General features: G+C 40.5%; 1 protein-coding gene across 9 annotated transcripts in view; it reads right to left on the reverse strand.

Moving 5' to 3' along the window:
* Positions 1-19538, reverse strand: part of NFIB (nuclear factor I B) — a 274513-nt gene that overhangs the window by 153999 nt on the left and 100976 nt on the right. For all 9 annotated transcript variants that reach the window (XM_080371878.1, XM_080371876.1, XM_080371875.1 and 6 more), the window contains exon 2: positions 17937-18468. In XM_080371878.1, coding sequence (XP_080228004.1) covers positions 17937-18468 — 532 coding nt within the window. The remainder of the gene's footprint in view (positions 1-17936; positions 18469-19538) is intronic.

Genomic DNA, 19538 nt, shown 5'->3' on the forward strand with positions numbered 1-19538 from the left:
TTCCGCAAGTCTTTTTTCCCCAAATCTTTCATATCAATGTCTCTGAAAACAAACGTGTAAATTATTTTGCCTTCAGTCCCAAAACCTGTTCCCTGCAGACTTGCATTTTTCAATTTCAGTCAATAATCCTCTCCATTCTGCTTTTTTAAGCATACTGTAGTTGATTTAAGTTGCATCGGTCTGATCTTCCATAGAGCTCAATATAAAATCTAGAAAATATACAGTAAAAAGTATTGTCTATTTCACAAAGGCAATTACTTCTGAGCAAAGTGGAACACTTAAAATATCACTATAAATCATTAAGAGTATAATTCCCAATGAATTCACACCTTCAAACATAAATGAAAATGTGGACCTATGACAGCAAAGGACAAAATGGGGTAACTACAGTGTGGAGATAAAGGTGACATAGAAGAAAAGCCTGTAGGAGAGCATTTGTTCCCCTAATGAAAAGTCTGCTTAATTATGAATCTTGCACGTTTAAGGAAACTTGACTCGTAATAACCAGAAAAGATACTGAGAAGAAAAGATGCTGTAAAATTGTAGTTTGTGAATTAAAGCAGCATCTTTGAACATGTTACATTCTCCAGCTGAACTGCACACAGGTTTCATTTATATTCTGCCTTTTGCATATCAGTCAAAATACAGGCCCTTCAAGCCTTGTCTATTAGGCTTTGAACATTATTTTACTAATTTGAGGGAAGTGAAAGGCTAATCATCTGAAATATTCAAAATGGTCAAGAGAAGTTTCAAGAATATACTGTAGCCTAGAGGAATAGCATGCCTCTGTCCACCAACCCTGCAGCTTCTGACAGCAAGCTAGCACTGTCAGTGTATTGTCATCTTGCCCCTTTTTTTTTCCATTGGTCTGATGACGTGTGTAGCAGTAGCTTATTGCTACATTATATGGCTCATGCCCCAGACCACTGTCCTCGTAATGTGCAGACTGACTGTAAATTTTAAGTGCAGGGAATTCAAAACATGGGGAAGATGCTATAACTATTGTGCATGCACCGCATCATTGATGTAGATGCCCATCACCTTTGGACTTCAGGGAAATCACTGCGTCCCCTCCACCCCCCACCTCCCATAAATGGCCCAACTGAGCTGCCAAGCTCTTTCTTTTATATCTTCTATAGCTGTTTTTTTATAACATCTGTGCTTAAAGGGACAGTTAATGTCTATCTTCAGCTGCACAGTCCAAGGCATACAGCAAACATACACGTGAAATCTCTAGGCTACATGTCAAATGAGCCCAGAACTATGACTCCACGTACTCCTATGTGTTACAAATCCAGGCCCAGAGGAACTTGGAGTCAACCAGGGCAAGGCAGCAGTCTATGGTCCCTTCCGCACCAGACTTCCAAGGAGAAGTCACAAAAGATGTTCAACTCCAGCTGCAGCAAATGCTACCACAGCTATGCAAGTGTTCTCTGTTCTTAAAGGAGAGCAAAGGAAGTAGACTCTACACTTCCTAACATGATGACCGTCTGCTTTTGCTCAATTTCTTTCTTCCTTGCAGTCTTACCAACTGACTATTCACTGTTCCACAGTGAATGCCAAGTGAACCCATTGAATGCGCTACTTAGTTAACTCAGCTAGGCCCAAAACTTAGCATTGACTTGAATCGCAAGACCCAAAATAACTTCAAATTGTATTAAAGACATTTCTTTCCCAGTTTCCAAAAATTAAAAAAGCAAGACACTGACAGTCACTAACCTATATGCCAGAGGACTCTTTTGGTATCTAAAAATATCTCCGTACCTCTAGTCTGGCACACAAACTTTATACAACACAGGTGAAGAACAGCAGTAACAGCACACAGCTACCTATAGCATTTTCTCTCAAGTAAATAAAAATATGCAGGAATGGAACAGAAGAGCGACACAGTAGGTACGAGAGAGCTGCTTTTGGTAATAATCCACTTTATAGCAACAAACAACAGTGATACTTTTTTTGCTGTTTTCTTTTAGCCCAGATAAAATGTTTCCTCAGAATTTTCTTTAACAGTCATGAGATTATCACAGTTGGTGCAACAGATGTTGGTCTCTAGGAAGAATGGCCTGATCCTGTAAAACCTGCTTTCTCATGTGCAGCCCCTTTGAAATCAGTGGGATTTATGTAAATCGGGATTTGCAGGATTAGGTCTACAGTCTAGAGAGTCTGTAGTACTGCAGTCATACATGTTCTAGTTTTGTTGCCTGGGAACCAAATACACGAGAATAGCTCCTGAACAGGCCAAGCATCCTTTACTGAAGCAGTACAAATCTGAACCCAGTCCTTGCAACATAAATACAGCATTAGGAGTTTAGACTACTGTAAAACAACCCCTCCTGAGTCAGATGAGATTCAAAGAAATCAGACCTGATCTGTACTAATCTATAAATTACAGGAGGAATGCCCCTTGCATTTACAAAACCGTGGAAAGGAGGGGGGGGGGGGGGGGGGGGCATGGATAAATTAGAGTTCTTTTCTCCTTTTTTTTTTTTTTTTCTAAATGGCACATTAAATTGGATATGTATATTGTCTTCTCCCAACATCAAAATCTGGACCTGCAAATATTTTGTATGAAGTAACTTTGGGTTACCATAAAGGCAGAAGAGAGTCTACTTTTCAGAAGTCATACAGACCTGTCCAGAACAGACATTTCAAAACTGGTGCCACTGGCAATGGAGATGTCATCCTCCACCACCCTCTCCGCACACCTACTCTTGGGCACTCACTCTTTGCTGCACACCCTACCCACTCCTCCCTAGCCCCACATGTGCTGTTTTCTCTCACCTCACCCACTCCCTGCATCCCCCCAGGTTCTGGCAGGATCTGAGTTACTGCTGCGGTTTCCATCAGCAACAAGGCACTCAGGCCATGACCACCAAGCAGCAAAAGAGTGACAGACTCAAAAACCACTGATGAGTGGTAGCTGCCTCTGTGTAGTCACTAACGCTGTGAAGCTGGAAAATGCTGGCACATTTACTCATTACCTGTATGTCCAGTGATGCAGTTACTCTGCACACCCAAGCAACGAGAAACATGCCAGCATGGCACTGGTGAGACCACATCTTGAACGCTCTGTTCAGTTTTGGGCCCCTCACTACAAGAAAGACATTGAGGTGCTGGAGTGCATCCAACGAAGCTGGTGAAGGGTCTAGAGAACAAGTCTTATGAGGAGTAGCTGAGAGAACTGGGGCTGTTTACTCTGGAGAAAAGAAGGCTGAGGGGAGATCTTATTGCTCTCTACAGCTGCCTGAAAGGAGGTTGTAGAGAGGTGGATGTCAGTCTTTTCTCCCAAGTAACAAGCCATAGGATGAGAGGAAATGGCTTCAAGTTGTGCCAGGGGAGGTTTAGATTGAATATTACGAAAAATTTCTTCACTGAAAGGGTTATCAAGCAGGGATGTGGTGGAATCACCATCCCTGGAGGTACTTAAAAGACTTGTTGATGTGGTGCTTAGGGACACGGTTTAGTGGTGGACTTGGCCGTGCTACATTTACAGTTGGACTCTATGATTTTAAGGGTCTTTTCCAACCTAAATGACTCTGTGATTCTATGTGCCTCTTTCAAATAGGTCATGCACTCTCAGTGCTACAGAAACCAGCCTTGAGAACCAAAGTAAGGCATTCTTGCTAATAACATACATCATAACTAGGATGTGTGCAAAACATCATTCACTCAAACTGGAAACTACATATCAAACACCATATCAACGAATATAGTCAGACTCATATGCATATATTATTGTTATTATAAAACACACATATAGAAAACCACACATATAACTAAGAGGAGTTCACATGAGCCTGCTATCGTTACTCCAATGGGCTTATTTTTCCAGAGTAGGTTCACATCATCCTGTAGGGAACCCACAGGAGCAGTGTACATAAAACCATATAAATGAAGTTTTGCTGCTTTCAGGACCCATGTGAGCTTGCTCAGACCTCACCATGATGTCTTCATGTATCACTGCATTATACCATGTAGGCAAACTTCAGCAGAATCAAATTTAAAAATTTAGAGCTTTTTTGCAGCTTATATGCAATTTAAAAATTCAGAGCTTTTTTGCAGCTTATATGCAATTTTTAGATTAATCATTAAATTCTCTTCTGCATGTTTTGACACGTCTTTCCAGGGCATTACAAAGAAAGCCAGCGACTTCATAAATACATTTTCTATAATAAAACTGTTGCTAATTGCTGCTCCCCAAAACACGACCCATAACTGTTATTATTCAGTGGTCATATGTACATGATCTAATATTGCTGGTTTAGAGTGTCTCTTCTGAACTGTGTCTGTTGGTCTCGGGCACAGGGTGCTTCTCAATGGCAGGAGAAGTGTCATGAGCACAGGGAAGACAGAACATCTTGTTATACCGTAATACGAAATTAAGAAAATGTCTATGTATAGCCCTCTCTGTAGGTTCCTCACCAGATGGAATATGGAGTTCTGTGTTAATGCTCATCCCACTGTGAAACGTGTCAGCAAGCCTAAGTTGCCATTAATATGGCTTGAATTCTGACAAGGTCAAACTGGCTGGACTATATTTAAAACCACTTTTATCTTACTGCAATAGGATAATGTGTTCTAAGACTATGTACTACAGGAACATAAGACTCTTCTGATGATTTAACCTAGGCTCAGAAGCTAATGCTCTGCACTATGCTTCAAGTTAATTACTGCTGAACAATGCAGGAGAACAGCACAGGACTCCAGCACAGCACCAAGAGAATTAGCATGCCCTTCTGATCAAAGAAAACTAAGCAGGCTACATTCAGGAAAGCAATTATGAAATTGCAAAAGTCTGAGAGAAAGTTCAGGTAATTTTAGTTGCTCACCATTTTTTAATTCAAAGCTCAGAAAAGGAGCAAATTTGACTCCTGCATCAATATCGCTGGACCCTGAGGTTACAAAGGACGTCAAAAGATCACCTGAACCACCACTCTCCTGGACAATCTGATCAAGTTTAAGGTGTCTCATTTTGGTAGATGCTTCCTAAAACCTGTCCTTGATAAAAATAGCACATTCTCCTCTCCCAGTCTATGCTACCCTCATCATTGGAAAGTAACTGGGTTTTCCCTTGAACACAATCTTTCCTGATGAAATGTTAAGCCTTTACTTCTTGTTCTACCTACAGGAAAGGCTAATCAGAAATCTAGAAAGCTTCTGGATACCGCCAAATAATTCACACTTACTTTTCTCATGTGCAGCACCCAAAACTAGACAGCACTGAACACCATTACAGTGCAGTCCTTTCAGTTGGATGCAATTAGGGGTGTGTGAGTCCTTCTAACAATTGTTGCAACTTCATTCTAGACCTTTGTTCACACCACTGAATGATCAATATAATTATTTGACTCTGCAATGATCCTAGTCCTAAACCTGAAACACATCTTTGAATGCACATGCTTTACATCACACAAATGTTGGAGGACAAACAACAGATTAATTGCTGGCCCTAATGCTGTGTTTGTGAGTGCTAAGAAGTCATTCCAAATGTTCCAAAAAGGATTAATGCAGTATAACAAGTCTATTTAATTACTGAAAGACCAGTGATCCTCATTTTACTATAAGCAGCTTTTCCTTTATTTGGAGGCTGTAAATAGAACAGAAATCATTACAGGGCAACTATAATTCCTGTCCCAGAATATTTGAGTTATAGCAGCAATATAGTGAAAAAAATATGTGAAAGCACAGGGAGGTCTACATATACACACTGCATTAGTGTATGACAATGCAAGATTAGGCACGTTTTAAAATGTACCAGCACTCCTCACTATAGTTAAAATGCAGGAAAAATTCCTACGCTCTATGTAACGACGTGATACCCGTTTCCTTAACTTAAAAAGAAAAAAAGAAGGCAACAATTAAGCCAGTTAAAGTAATTACATAGAGCTTTAAAAAAAAAAAATTCCCTCAGGTTTAATAAAACCGAAGTCCATGACTCGTACAACATAAACCTTTCTAGATGACTGAACTACAGGCAGTGAACTCACCTACGAATGCATACATGGTAAACTCAGAACTTGATATAGTTTAAATTATGTGTCTGAATCAAGACAGCCCAATCAATTTTCCAATTCTCCTTTCTGCACAAGCTGGTTATTCTTTAACTGGAAGATAAACAATAGAATAACTTTTGATGTTAACCCTTGGTTAGCTGTAAACTGCTCTATTTCGGTATCACCTGGGGAAAGTGTACAGACAGACTTCTTTTCATTTTTATAAATTCACGTCACTTCCCACCCTGAGAAGTAGACACAGTAATTCTGTAGGTGTTGATGGTACAGCTGGCTCACCACCAACCCTGAAATATCATCATAAAGGAAGGAATGAAAAAAACAATGACTTCAGGAGCAAAAGCAGATGGCACGCTGTGTCCAAAACGCACAAGTTACCGATTACGTATTTAGGAGAGTTTCGGTACAATCAGCAGGGGCTTCAGGCAAAGGCAGGCCCTTCAAGCCAAGACTCCGGACTAACCCGTTACAAACCACCGTCCTCCCCTCAGCTGCCTCACAAAACAGACCTGCCCAAGTCTGGGAGATGAAACAGGGTGACCCGCATACTCCAGAAACAAGCACGGTTACATGAGCTTGGGTTTCACTTCACACACCAGCCCACACTCCTGACCGTCCATCTTCCTCCCATGCTGGTGTGCTCTGGTCTGAGCTACCAGCCCACTTGACCTGAAAACCTAGGCTCAGAGTGGGGAGAGGGATGGGGAACCACACTGACATCGAAGACCACCCCTGCAGGCACTGCAGGTGCCTCCCCTGTGGCAGGCCAGCTGGCTGCACTTACATAAACTGCCCATGACAATGGTTTCTTTCCCCTTTCTGTCTCAAGCATTTTTCCCCCTCACTGCCCTGGGGCAAGAAAACTCCGTGGGCTCCCTGGCCGCAGCACAGCCTGCCCCATGCTGTGGGCCAGCCCTGCCCACAGCTCCTGCAGACTGCAGCATAGGTGACCCCAGGAGCCCCCCAACCACAGACCAGGTCTCCCATGGCGGGCTGAGGCCACAGCCATGTTCCTTGCCAAGGCCCTCTCCCACGGAGCAGTACCACCGCAGGGCTTGCAGCGGAAGAACGCTTTGTGCCAGCCCTCCCTGCTTAGGCAAGTTGCTTTTGTCTGGGCATGAGAAAACCCGCTAAGACATTTCTTCACAACGCAGAGCCCACTTGAGGGCTGGGCACCGGTGCATGGGTTTTACTTGCAGTGAAATACAGGAAGGGCTATGGCTATAACTCTTCAGCCAGTGTGTATCTTGGTATTTCTGCCTCGCTGAGATGGTGCTCAAACAAGCGGTGCTCTGCCTCTTCCCCCTGGGACCAGAGGCAACCTGCCTGCAGTCACCTGGGGAGCCATGGCAGTGCTGGGGACCGGGATAAGGATTTTGAGGTCCTTGCATCTAAACACTGAGTCATACTTTACACTGTCATCACAGTGATAAGCATTCAAGCTCCTTGCGTCAGCATCCCCACCCTCTTCCTTCAGAGGAACTACATAACCGCAATTAAAAATCACACCTAGATTGTGGAGTTTCACGCTGAAAGAAAAGGTTTGGTCATTTGCAAGTGCATGAGAATGCTGCATGTACACATACAACCTGATTATTTTTTTCTTTTTCAAAACACAATCGATGAGTCAACAGGGAAAACAGGTGGCCTGCGGAAACATAAACCTGGTCATATGCTGCAAAAGTCAGCACGTAGTGCTGTGAAAGAAAATGTTTTAAGTGAGGTCAATCTGATTGAACAAATCTACTCAGGTGAGCAAAGTTTTCAGGCTAAGGTCTTAAATTAAGAACATACCAGTTATCTGATGACCACTGGATTACAGATTTATTTGTTTTATAATGGTACTAGTACCAGCATATGAGCTTCCTTCACACAGCAAGGCTGTATCATGCCATTGGTTTTTCAACAGATCCAGTCACTGATTTCAAAAGGCACTGATTTCCTAAAACCACAGCACAAGGCAGCAGATGATTAGACATAATACCCACCTCAAAAAACTAAACTGTCCTAACAATCAAATTGTAGGTAATTACAGGAAGCACAAAGCCTATCTCAAGAAGCCAACATTAGCGTCAGGGACACTGATTGTAGGCAGTCTGTTGGGATATGGGGCCAATGACTCCCAACCCCCCACCTCCTAGCCCCTGAGAGTAATTCTTAAGGACAAGCCGGTTCCCCTAGAAACAAAGTGTTTCACAAATCTAAAAAAAAAAAAATAAAAAAAAAAAAAAAAAGGCAAAAGACAAAGACTGTTCTTTCTCCCCTTTCAACATGTTTAAGTACTGCATCAAGCATGGTATGTGAAGTCCTTTGCTTTAGAGACTGCGGTTGCTCTTGAGTACAATCTGATTCTTAAAGAAAATGATGGTTTAGTACTGAAGAAATCAAATAGCCAGTTACGATACTGACACGACATTCTCCTCCATTTCTTGTCAAGAAATTATTTTGATCAGTCTTGTTTCCTAAAAATCGAAGTGGTGTGCATACACATTACATTTAATCACAAAACATTTTTAAAGCAGAACCTTCTTCCCAGCATATCTCACCCAAACAATGCTCACAGTGAAATGGGACCATCTAAGCCTGACGGGTTTTGCCCTTGATAAACTTAGCAAACCCACACACCCTAACAGAAGATAAATGCACTGCAGCCTTAGAGAGGATCAGGATTCCCTCCAGCCCCTAGAAATCTCCCACCACTTCCACTCTTCCACTATGAAATGTCAATTTGTCCCCATCGCTGTCAGCAGACAAAAGGTGGTGACACCAGGAGCACATGCAAGGGAGTACACGGCCGCTCCAGAGGGACACCATGAAACCCACTGGGGTATAAATTTGGGGCTGAGATCTTGTCAGATCTTACCACAAAGAACCAGAGGAAGTGGCATGGCTGCTGAACGATGGAGAGGTCAAGCTGCTCGCAGCCATTTCATGACCCAGACAAGTCAAGGTCAAGAGATTCAGGTAGCAACGTGGCCTAGGCATGAGTTACAGCACAAATGAATTGTTTTAACAAATCGGCTTTGGTCAATTAAACCTAACAAGACATGTTGCATCACATAGCAGGGTTCTTGACACTGAGGCCAGGAGCTGAGGCCAGCCTCGTAAAACACGTCTTTTAACACAGCATAACAAATTTAAGGTAATCCGTCCAGAAACTGCAGATGTCAGAATAATAAAATACAAGTTGTCTTGACTAGGAGATGTTTTCATACTTTTAAATCAGGGACACTGGAGCGTAGTCATCCTTTCAAGATGTCTGGCATCATTTTCAATGGCATTAATCATGTAATGGAAAGCTGATGCTGCAGTAAATATACTCACTATCTCTCAGCCACAAGGCACTTCCGTAATAATCTTCTACGCAAATCCAGCATTTCCTTGTTAGTCGCTTTATCAAAAAACGTGGAAAAAAGGCTTGGCATTTTAGGCCAATGCAACTCACAAGCAAAAAATACATACTCCGTTCATATTTTAATTATATTTAATTTATAAAGACATGGAGTTTGTAATTACTGGATTCTTATGTGTGCACATTTCATTGCTTCTATTTTAAAGAAAAATGTATGAATCCTATGACATCTTTGCAAAAGATAGCTTCTGAAAGATACAGCAAGATAACTGACTAAAAATTAAAATATGATACTAGATTTAAGATAAATAGTTCATACTGATCTCTCACTTGTTTAAATTCATCCTTTATGAAAATATGTATAGTAATTCAGGTTAATATAACTTGAAACATATAAACAATATGTTCAAGACCTAAATGTTTAAAATTCTCAATTGTCAAATAACTGCAAATAATACAGAATATACTTACTTGTGCACAGCATTTGCATCAAAACGTATAGGAAAACTTGTCCTTTTTTTCTAGTTTCTCAATGGACACACTGAGTTTCTCACACAGGGTTCACTAACTGTTCGTTTTTGTGTTTGGTGTTCATGTTCACTCTCCAAGGAAGAAAAGGGGAACCATTTTGTTCAATTTCCATGTGTATTTTTCCAGGGGGGAAATAATTAAAAGTCCATTAAAGCCATAGAGATGCCTTTAGTGAAGGTGCCTTTATGGAAGGACACTGGAAAACAGAAAAGTTTCCCTTCCACTCTGGAGACAGGCAGTTACTGTTACAAAGTGCGAAGTTTCTCCAGGGAAACGAACACGTAACGGTTGAATGTGCTTCAGCTAAGCTTTTGCACACTTTCTCCATTACTGTATCAGCAACTTCTCCTTATTTTAATTCTATTTCTTAGGTGAAAAACACAGTTTAAAAGGTCCCAAACACCATATGTGGTTAGGAAGAAAGCAATGTTAAAATGCCTTCAACATCTCTGTAATTTAAGTCACCTTTTTGTCTTGAGGAGGGGCATGGGGGCAAGAAAGATGTAGCACAAAGGAGTCATGGGGCATAAAGGCAAAAGCTCCAGTCCTCAAGCTGGTTAAAAACTTCCAAAACACTATTACTGGTAAACACACTTGAGACTATCAGTCCCTCCTCAGACAGAATCCCCCACAAAAGCCAAGTCTGATGTGCCCATCTCCCAACGACTGTGGAAAAAAGTCAGAACAAAAGTTGCACACCAATAATGAGGTTCATAAGAAAAGGCTAAAGAAATATATTTATTTAAAATACAAAAAGTGCAATATACTTCCGAAAAGGAAAGAACCTCCCTGAAAGGAGAGTTTGCAGGGGGGAGAGTGTAAGAAATTAATCTTTCTGTAAATAAAAAGGTGGGGGGAAAAGATTAACAGCTGTGCTAGAAGAATGTTCCCAGCTTCACACACAACTCACTGCTCCCAGACGGTACAATGTACACACCCAAACCAACTCTCTTTTCTCTTGGACAAAGCTAATAATCTTAAGATTTACTTCCCTTTTACTAGCTTCTGAGCCTTTCAAACCTCTTCTAATCCAGGCTTCACTGCCCTGAGCCAGGTTTTCAGCAACTGCTTCTAGAAGTTCCACCAGAGTTTAAAAAAATAAAAATAAAAAAAAAAGGGAGACAGAATAAAAACATGAAATCTCACTATGAAACAAATAACACCTTCTTTGACATCTGTCAAACAAACTGGCTAATCACACAGACCTTCTTCCTTTTTCATATTCACTTAGCAGCTAGAAAGTGTCTCCAGATAAGAGATTTATTTCTTCTCCACCCCACAATGGAAGGAGGAATCCTATTCATTCGATAGCCATTTTACTTGATCTTGAGATCATCCGAACTCAATTCATTACAGCAAAGCAATATATACCACCTTGCTGTTCAGACCGGAATGTAATGCTTTAGGAAGCCTCCTGAATTACTGTGCTTGGTACTGTGGTCCACTGCTCCAAGAACTGGAGGTTCGGAGGGCCACCAGTCCTTAAGATGTCTACATTACTATACTAACAGCAGAGAGGAAAAACAGGGAAGGGAAAGCTGGACAAAAAAGCAGGTTTGACAGCAATTTCATGCAATCAACCTTAAAACCCAACGTGCAGTGGTATTTAGTGTTTAATTATTTTAATGAAGTTTTCACAATTACGATGAATTCAATATGCATGAAAATTAAGAAATTTAAAACATAAATCTCTGCTGTTATTTGAAGTATTTCCTTTATGAATTAGTGACCTTATTTATAGTTTAAAAGCATTTATTTGTTCCCAGTATTGTTCTTCTGTCTGAAACTACCGTGAGGCAAGAATCTTCTGTTTTCTTTTCTATTCTTTTCTTTACTTTATAGCTTTTTTGCTGTCAATCTAAATGTCATTCATAAATTAACACTGACCTCTAAATTTTAAACTAGTTGCACAGAATTTACTTAACCATAAGCCTCTTCTGTCTTAAACACAATTAATGTCATTTAACCCTGTGAAAATTACTCTCCTTGGTGTGCCAGGTAAGAAAAAACAGAAGCTAAAAGCTCCTTCTAAAATGTTTATGTATTTCATTCCTGACTGCAACAGTAAAACAAAATACAGAAAATTCCCTTTCTTTCTCATGAACCTGTCATATGACCCACAACCCTGTTCTGAGAGAAACTAAAATAAAAAGAAAAAAAAATACACTTTTTTAATTCTGCAGACCTACTGTCCAAATGTCAGCTCACACATACACATTCTGAAAAATGAAAATTGATGGGTGACCTTTTTAAACCTTTTAATGTCTTGCATCTTCATAAACAAATCATCAATTGAAAAATGTTATTACACCTGTACATACACCAGATTAACCTCCATCTCCTAAAGACAAACGTCTTTCCTGCCTGTAATTTTTAGCACCATAGGGATACTCAACAAAGTAGTCAGCCAAAATTTTACATTAGAAGACTAGAAAAGAAATCAATACAGTGTCTTTTTCAGTTGACACTAAAAGTTTTTTAAAATTACATTTTCTGCATGCCTGAATAGACTGGAATTTCTCAAAGTAATTCAGAGTTTTAAAAGGGTTTATTATGCCCTACCAGATGCTTAAACTACAAAAAGCTCTTGTCATACAAGGACAGATAGAATATAAACTCATGCTTCTGCACTGGCCTTCTGATTCAAAATCGAGATTTAGCAGAAGGGATCAACATGCCACATCACTGTGTAAGCAGCAAGCTCCTGGAGAACCTAGATGCCTGTACGTACAGGCAATAATAAGCTCTATTTGCTGTTGTTCCCAGTGTAACTAATAATTTGCTGTGTAAACCCCAACAAATCACCCTGTACCTTGACACATCCTTCTGCAAAACAGGTAAAATGTTCTACTGTATGTTGCCAGGTGAAGTGCTCAGAGGTAGGCAAATCATTAAAGTTAATGGAAGTAGGAACAATCAGCAATTCAACGGATTGATTAATTCTTCTAAGCCCATTATTTTTTTATTAATTGTATGTGGAAGCATCAGTGCACACCAGAAATGCAAACCCTCAGCCAAAATCCATCTGGGTGGTGTGACACTTAGATGTATGACCATTATACGACTTACATAGAAAGGAGACGGCTTAAAACGTAGTTTTGATTGCGATTTTAGGTGGAATTTCTTGATATCATGTTATCACAGCAAAATAACCCATGTAACTGTATTTATCACTTTTAAATATGCAAAGCATTATTATGATATTACTGCATCATCCATTTTCTGTACCTACTAAATGAAAACCAAAGTACAGCATGAAAATGACTACACAGAGCCGCTTCAACATTTGAGCTCCCTATAAAAACAAACTCGCAAGACTCAAGCAGCTTAACAAAAGGGTCGAGCCGTCGGTACACCTAGAGTTCACCCTCCCGCTCCAGCAATTCGGACGTATCAACGTTTGGAAAAGAATTACAGTTCCCCCCGGAAGGACGACGCGTTTGTAACAGCAGGGCAGCGCATACGTGCTGCCTTAAGGGCAGCAGCGATAGCCCCGTTCGGGTGAGGGCTGCCAGCCCGCCAGCGTTACGCTGGGCTAAACACGGCTTGGAGCCGGTGCGGTGCGGTACTCCGCACCCGCGCCGTGCGGGGAACGGGCCCGCGCCCCGCCGCCGCCCCGCCGCCGCGGAGCCGTCCTGCGCCCCAGCCCGCCCTGCCCGTGCCGCCCCGGCGCGCCCCCGCTTCGCCTTCTCCTCCTTTCCTTCCTCCCTGCCCGCCGTCACCCACCCCCGCCCCCCAGGAGACGGGACGCAGCCTGGCGGCTCAGGGACTCACGCAGGCCAGGCTTCCTTCTGCGCAGCCCTTTGGGTAGAGCTCCTAATCCTTCTTATTAATTAATGAGATAATAGCAGTTAACCGGAAAGCAATATTAATGCTAACTATCTAGGAAACTTCCAACAAAAATGATTTAGTCTTTTTGCAGATTTCCTGGTAACGGTGTCATGTGGCTGGAACTGCAGTGGCATCTTGATGGTTGACGAAGTTAAAAAAACCGAGAGTGCCTGAACAGTGTCAGACTGAGGACATCTGCAGCTATTTTCTGCCCTCCTTCTTGGATACTTTAAAAGACCCTCCTCTCCCTCAACTTCAGACTTTGTTAACAGCTGGGAATGGGGGCTCCCCCAATTATATCGCTCTAACACATGGACAAAGCAGAGTGTAAACAGTAACAAGGACTGATCGAAGACATGCACTCTGAGAGCCACCTGCATTAAAAACACTGACAAATGTTTACCATTTACATGTATCATTGCTTCAGTCCTTTAAACTCCCAAACCATTTGGTCTGCTATGCTTCATTCAGTATGTGCTGAAATACCTAACATCAAGTTTGCATTTTATTTATGCTGCAAAAAAACAGCAGAGATGATGCAGGGATAAGGGATTCTGCAGATGAGGCACATTGCTGTAGATATTTTATGCTTTAGAAAAAACAGCAATGCAATTTTAAATATTTTTTTTATTAGCCATTGTAAAAGTAAGTAAAACATCTATCAGAAGAAGGGATTTATATTATCTGAGTTCTGTTGCAGCAAACAAGTACTGCCGCTTTCATTCACTGATTGTCAAAAACTTTCCAATGTGCCCACTGCAATGCGGATGCCAACCAACGAATCAAAGGCATTCAGCAACTAGACAAAGAGGGTCTGATGCCAACCTCGGTGCCACTGGCAACCATTATTGGCATCAAGCACATTGTCTGCCTTTTTTTTCCACTCTCCTGGCACTCAACAAACAAAATGGCGGTTCTTGTAGCAACGGGAACACAGCATAAGCACTGCACTGAATCAAATACCATCAAATGATTTTATGGACTGGGATCCGTTTCATACCAAATGATAGACACTCTCTAATGCCTGACAGGAAAAAAACCTAATAAAAGAATTTAAAAAGGCCAAAAAAAGGCAGTTTTTTCAATAGAAACAACGTACATGACACTTTCAATGTTCGGGCTTTTTCAAAACTCGGGGAGGGGGGGGGAAGGCAGAGGGACAATCAACAAGCAGAACCCCATAGAACTGTGTTATGATTAAGAATTATTTTGATGCTAAACATTGATCACAGTGTGTAGTTCCCATTTTCTTCCTCCATTTCAGTCAAAGGAGCAGCATTACAACCTATGTCAAGACCCTTTTTCTTTTTCTTTTTCTTTTTTTAAGATCCTAAAGCACAAGAGGATAGTAGAAAGAGAAGGGGGGGAGATGCTGAATTCTGAGGGAGATGAGCGAAAAGTAGAACCAGATGAAGTTGGTCAATGACAGAACTTCATAGGTTGTTCCTTATTTCTTCTTTCAAGGCAATCATGGAAGTAGAAGCTGGTTTTATTAAGAACTGAAAGGATTATTGACACTTCTAGAACTGGAAATTGTCAATATATTGTAACATTACTCTGCACTGCATTGCGGATGCCAACCAACAAATCACAGGCATCCTAAGCTAAACAAAGAAGGTCTGATGCCAATCCTGGTGCCACTGGCAACCATCACTGGCACTCAAACTACCCTTCCTCCTCTTTTTTCCCCTAATCTTCTTTTTTAAAGCAACAAAAAAACAAACTACTTGGCCCCTTCATTCATTTTATGTGCTAATTCCTTCTTCGTATTTTCTTCAGGGATTTGTTTGTCTCCGCTTAGTTTTTACATGATTCTGTTAGTCCAGTTTATATATTCTAAAAGAGAAATAAAAAGCAAAACAGCATGCGTACAGTGCAGCATTTTGGTTGACTTCTTTCTTATCTTTTGCGAAGCCTGGTGCTCTTAATCAAATGCATTACAAAGTGCCACAATTAACCTGCTTTCAATAAGGACAGAGAATCAAAGTTTAACAAAACAGAAAAAGAACATAAAAGATAACTTAATATGACTTCTTTAAGAAGAGAGCCAACAGATGTTAACAGAAGATTTACTGTGAAGCAGCAAGACAGGTACAAAATACATGCAGTTTACAATAAACAAAAGACTCTACTACTCTACTAAGGGTGATTTGGTACGTAGAAATTAGCCAGCTTCATCCTCCAGTACATTTTCAAAACAGCATCATGTAATTTGAAAGTTATAATATTACAGCATGCTTATCTTACTTCTTTCTGATTAGGCAACTGTTTTAAGAGAACTCATATTCTCAATCCATTAAAATCAATAAAATCAGCCCTGCCTTGCAATTCCTTCTCCCACTTCAAGTTACTGGCTTCCAACCACTTTAGTCAACAGTATGTAAGAGTACTCTGATCTCAGCTTCTTCGGCTCCAGAGCTACTTAAGTTGTTTTGCCTCTCTTTGTAGTTTTGACTTTTAGAGACAGGTATATCCATTAGAATTAATCAGTAAGCTATGTCTTGCAATGAATATATGCATTCAAAATACCATTTGAATTTTTCTTCACAAATGGAGTTTAAAGGTACAAATTCATCATTAAGTTATTTTGTTTAATGCTCTCAAAGAAATCTTTCTTCCTATGTTACTGGGGAACAGTTTTATCAAGACTCTGCAGCTGCTTAAAGTCGCTGCAAAATATCTAAGTGTTGTCTACTGCTATGGAGAGAAAGATACAAAAAATACAAGCAGGAAACAAACCAAAACTCTAAACCATATTTTTTCATGATGAATAATCAAAAAAATTGAACTCTATGTTCACATGAACACAGTGCTCCTCTTACATGAGTAAATGTTAAAAGACAAATTCACTAAAAACAAAAAAGGTTGTTGTGTATCTGTTCTTTTAAAGAATGAGTACATGTTAAATGAAGACATGTGCGATTTTACTTTTTTGTTAGTAACAAAATCCACTCCATTTGGTTTTCAGTCAAATCCCACAGTTATGCATCAGGCGTCAGATAACAGCCTGCCATCTGCCCTTCTGCAGGCCATTTCTGCCTACCACCAGGCCAAGTTGTGAAATGGCCCACCATCTGCGGCTGGTCAAACTTTCCCTAGTTGAGATCTGCGGCTAAAAAAGAAATGCTTTATCACCGCCAATCGGTCAGCAATACAAAGATGCCTAGAGGATAGTATAATCACCAGAAAGAACCAAAATGACCCGTCGCAGAGGAAAAGCATTTCAGGAGGCTTACTATCAGAGAAAAAAAACTTTACCTACTTACAGCCATTTACAGTTTCAGCGAACCTGCCTATGAATATTGTTATCTGAATATGCATTATGACTGGCAGCTTTTCCCCTGATCTGTGATTAGTAGAAGCCCTGCTTTTATTTTCATTTTGTAAAACTAAGTTTAAGAAGCTTCTCCACAGTGTTCCTGCAATTTTCCACACTTCAATTACCTACCAAATAAAAATCAAGTATACAAGTAAGATTATAAAAATATACTTTTCAGGAAAAGTTCTCTCAAAATATTACAACTTGTATCACTGTTTTAAAGCTCAGATAGGAAAGATGAGCTAGAAATGTTAAGTACTGTATGGTATAATTCTGACTACATTTGGTATTTACAAAGCAATGTTTCTGTGCTAGTTTTTTCATGTTTTATTTTATAGACGTGAGAAAGTCTACAATTGCTCCTCAAAGTGATAGTAGGTACATCAATTTAAGGATGAATTCTTGATTACTCATAACTACAAAGACAACAAAAAATCTTTGTAGTATTTATTGTGATTGTGCAATTGCACATACTGCATCTTTTACTAACAGAACTGGGGCAATTAAAATAAAAATAAACCTACCTGAAAAACAAGAAGAATGTTTTCTGAAGTCATAACTGGAAAAACTACAGAATATATTGCCACTTTTTGACCAAAAGAAAAAAGCAACTTCAGTAGAACTGAAGTACTGTCTTGGTATGTCCCACTTTCTCTTGAAAGAGAACAAGGCACATATGTCAGACATACATGTCATTTACATGGGTCTGTAGGAATGTGTGTGTATTTAAGTATGTATGTATACATGCTGATTTACATATGGATATGTACCCACATTACATCTATAGACCACAGAATAATGTTTCACTGGAAGCCAGCCCATAAGGGAAAAAGGGCTACTTGGAATCTGAGTTTGACATACTAACATAGAAACATGACAATCTGCTTCCTACCTTGCTCCTGCACGTAGTATGCCAAAAACAAATCAAGCTCCTTGACTGACACTGTTATGTGATGTGGCTGGACGCAAAGTGCTGGATTTGTGCAATGTGGGGATTTCATGAGCCGCTCTCCATCCGTACTTTCCAAGGGGATGCCTTTGAACAGGATCACCATGACTAGATCCAGACGCCAGACTTTGTCAGCCTGTCGCAGGCAGTCGATTCTCCTAATCTTACCCTTCTGGTCAGGATTGGACAATACACAGCATGGGTGCTTCTTCCCAGTCACCGTGAGCACGAAATCCTCCCGGAACTCTTGGCGAATATCTTTGCGCAGCTTAGCCAGGAGCCTGGATGCCCACTTCTGTTTAATTTCAGGCTTTTCGCTAAGTAGCTCATCCTTGACTGCTCTTTCCTCATCCTTAGACATTCGTTTCTCGTGTTTTTTAAAGTACTTGCGTTTTCGAGCCTGAAGGTTGAACCAAGTATAGGCAATTGCACGGACATGTGGAAGAAGTGCCTCAATGAATGGGTGAAATTCATCCTGTGGAAAGAAGTGGAGAGATAAAAAGGAAGAGAAGAAGAAAACTCAAAGTCAGTAAGTTCTCATAATCAAAGCAGTACCAATAAAGGTTTCTGAAAAATCTTAAAAGTGAAATCCAAGTTGAAGAGAATAAACACTTAAAATTTACACAAATCTCTGCATTACACTTCTTATGCAATTACTACAGCTGTCAGGCAGCAGACAAAAAGTGCATAGAGAATTGCATTTTCCCCATATTTCACTCTTTGAAAGAACCATGTGAAGATTTTATTTTGTATGCCTCCCCTCACTTCATCCTGCAACGCTGCAAAGACAACATCAGTTAAAAGAGATACCATCAAGATGTTTTGTTTCTAACATTTAAATATCTGAGTGAACGGCTAATATCAAGAAAAGTACCATTGCACAAAGAGGACACTATACGGTTTTAAAAAATCTGAGCAGAAAGGTTCAGAAGGCTGAGGCGAATGCCACAGTTCATTTCTCTTCTCTGTGGCACAGAAACACAAAGCATATACATGCTCAGTGTAATGCCACACAGTTCCCGCTTTTGGAGCATGCTCTCAGCAAGAGACTGCTGGTGGCACAAAGAGCATGCGCCATTAAACTTGATCCATTTTCTTATCAAACGTCCAACATTCCAGCACTGAAACAGCACCATTCCAGTGGTGGTAACTAGAGAAACCAGTATACAGTAAGGGAAAGTGGGCAAAAGACACAGCGTGTTGTATACAAATCCTGAACAGAAGCTTCTGTACTTTCAGCTCTTTGGGCTTCCCTCCCACCACCCCCAAACTCTGTAAAATAAAAGTTTATGAAGTTGGGAACAAAAATTACATTTACGTTTCCGGCAACTCCACTGTGGGTTTTGCAGCCCCACAGTGTCAGTTCATTTGTTAACTGATCACATGAGTGTGACAATTATTCTAAACCCCTTAAAAATCAATCTGAGGTGTACAATGAAAAATGGCAACTTGGCACAAACTTTGCATTCTTTGTGTTTCTGCGTGCTGTGGCAGAGTGACATTATAAGCACACCATTGGTCAAATGCTGCTTTTGTGAAATCCAT

The sequence above is a fragment of the Falco punctatus genome, assembly GCF_963210335.1.
Source record: "Falco punctatus genome assembly, chromosome: Z".
NCBI classification, from domain to species: Eukaryota; Metazoa; Chordata; class Aves; order Falconiformes; family Falconidae; genus Falco; species Falco punctatus.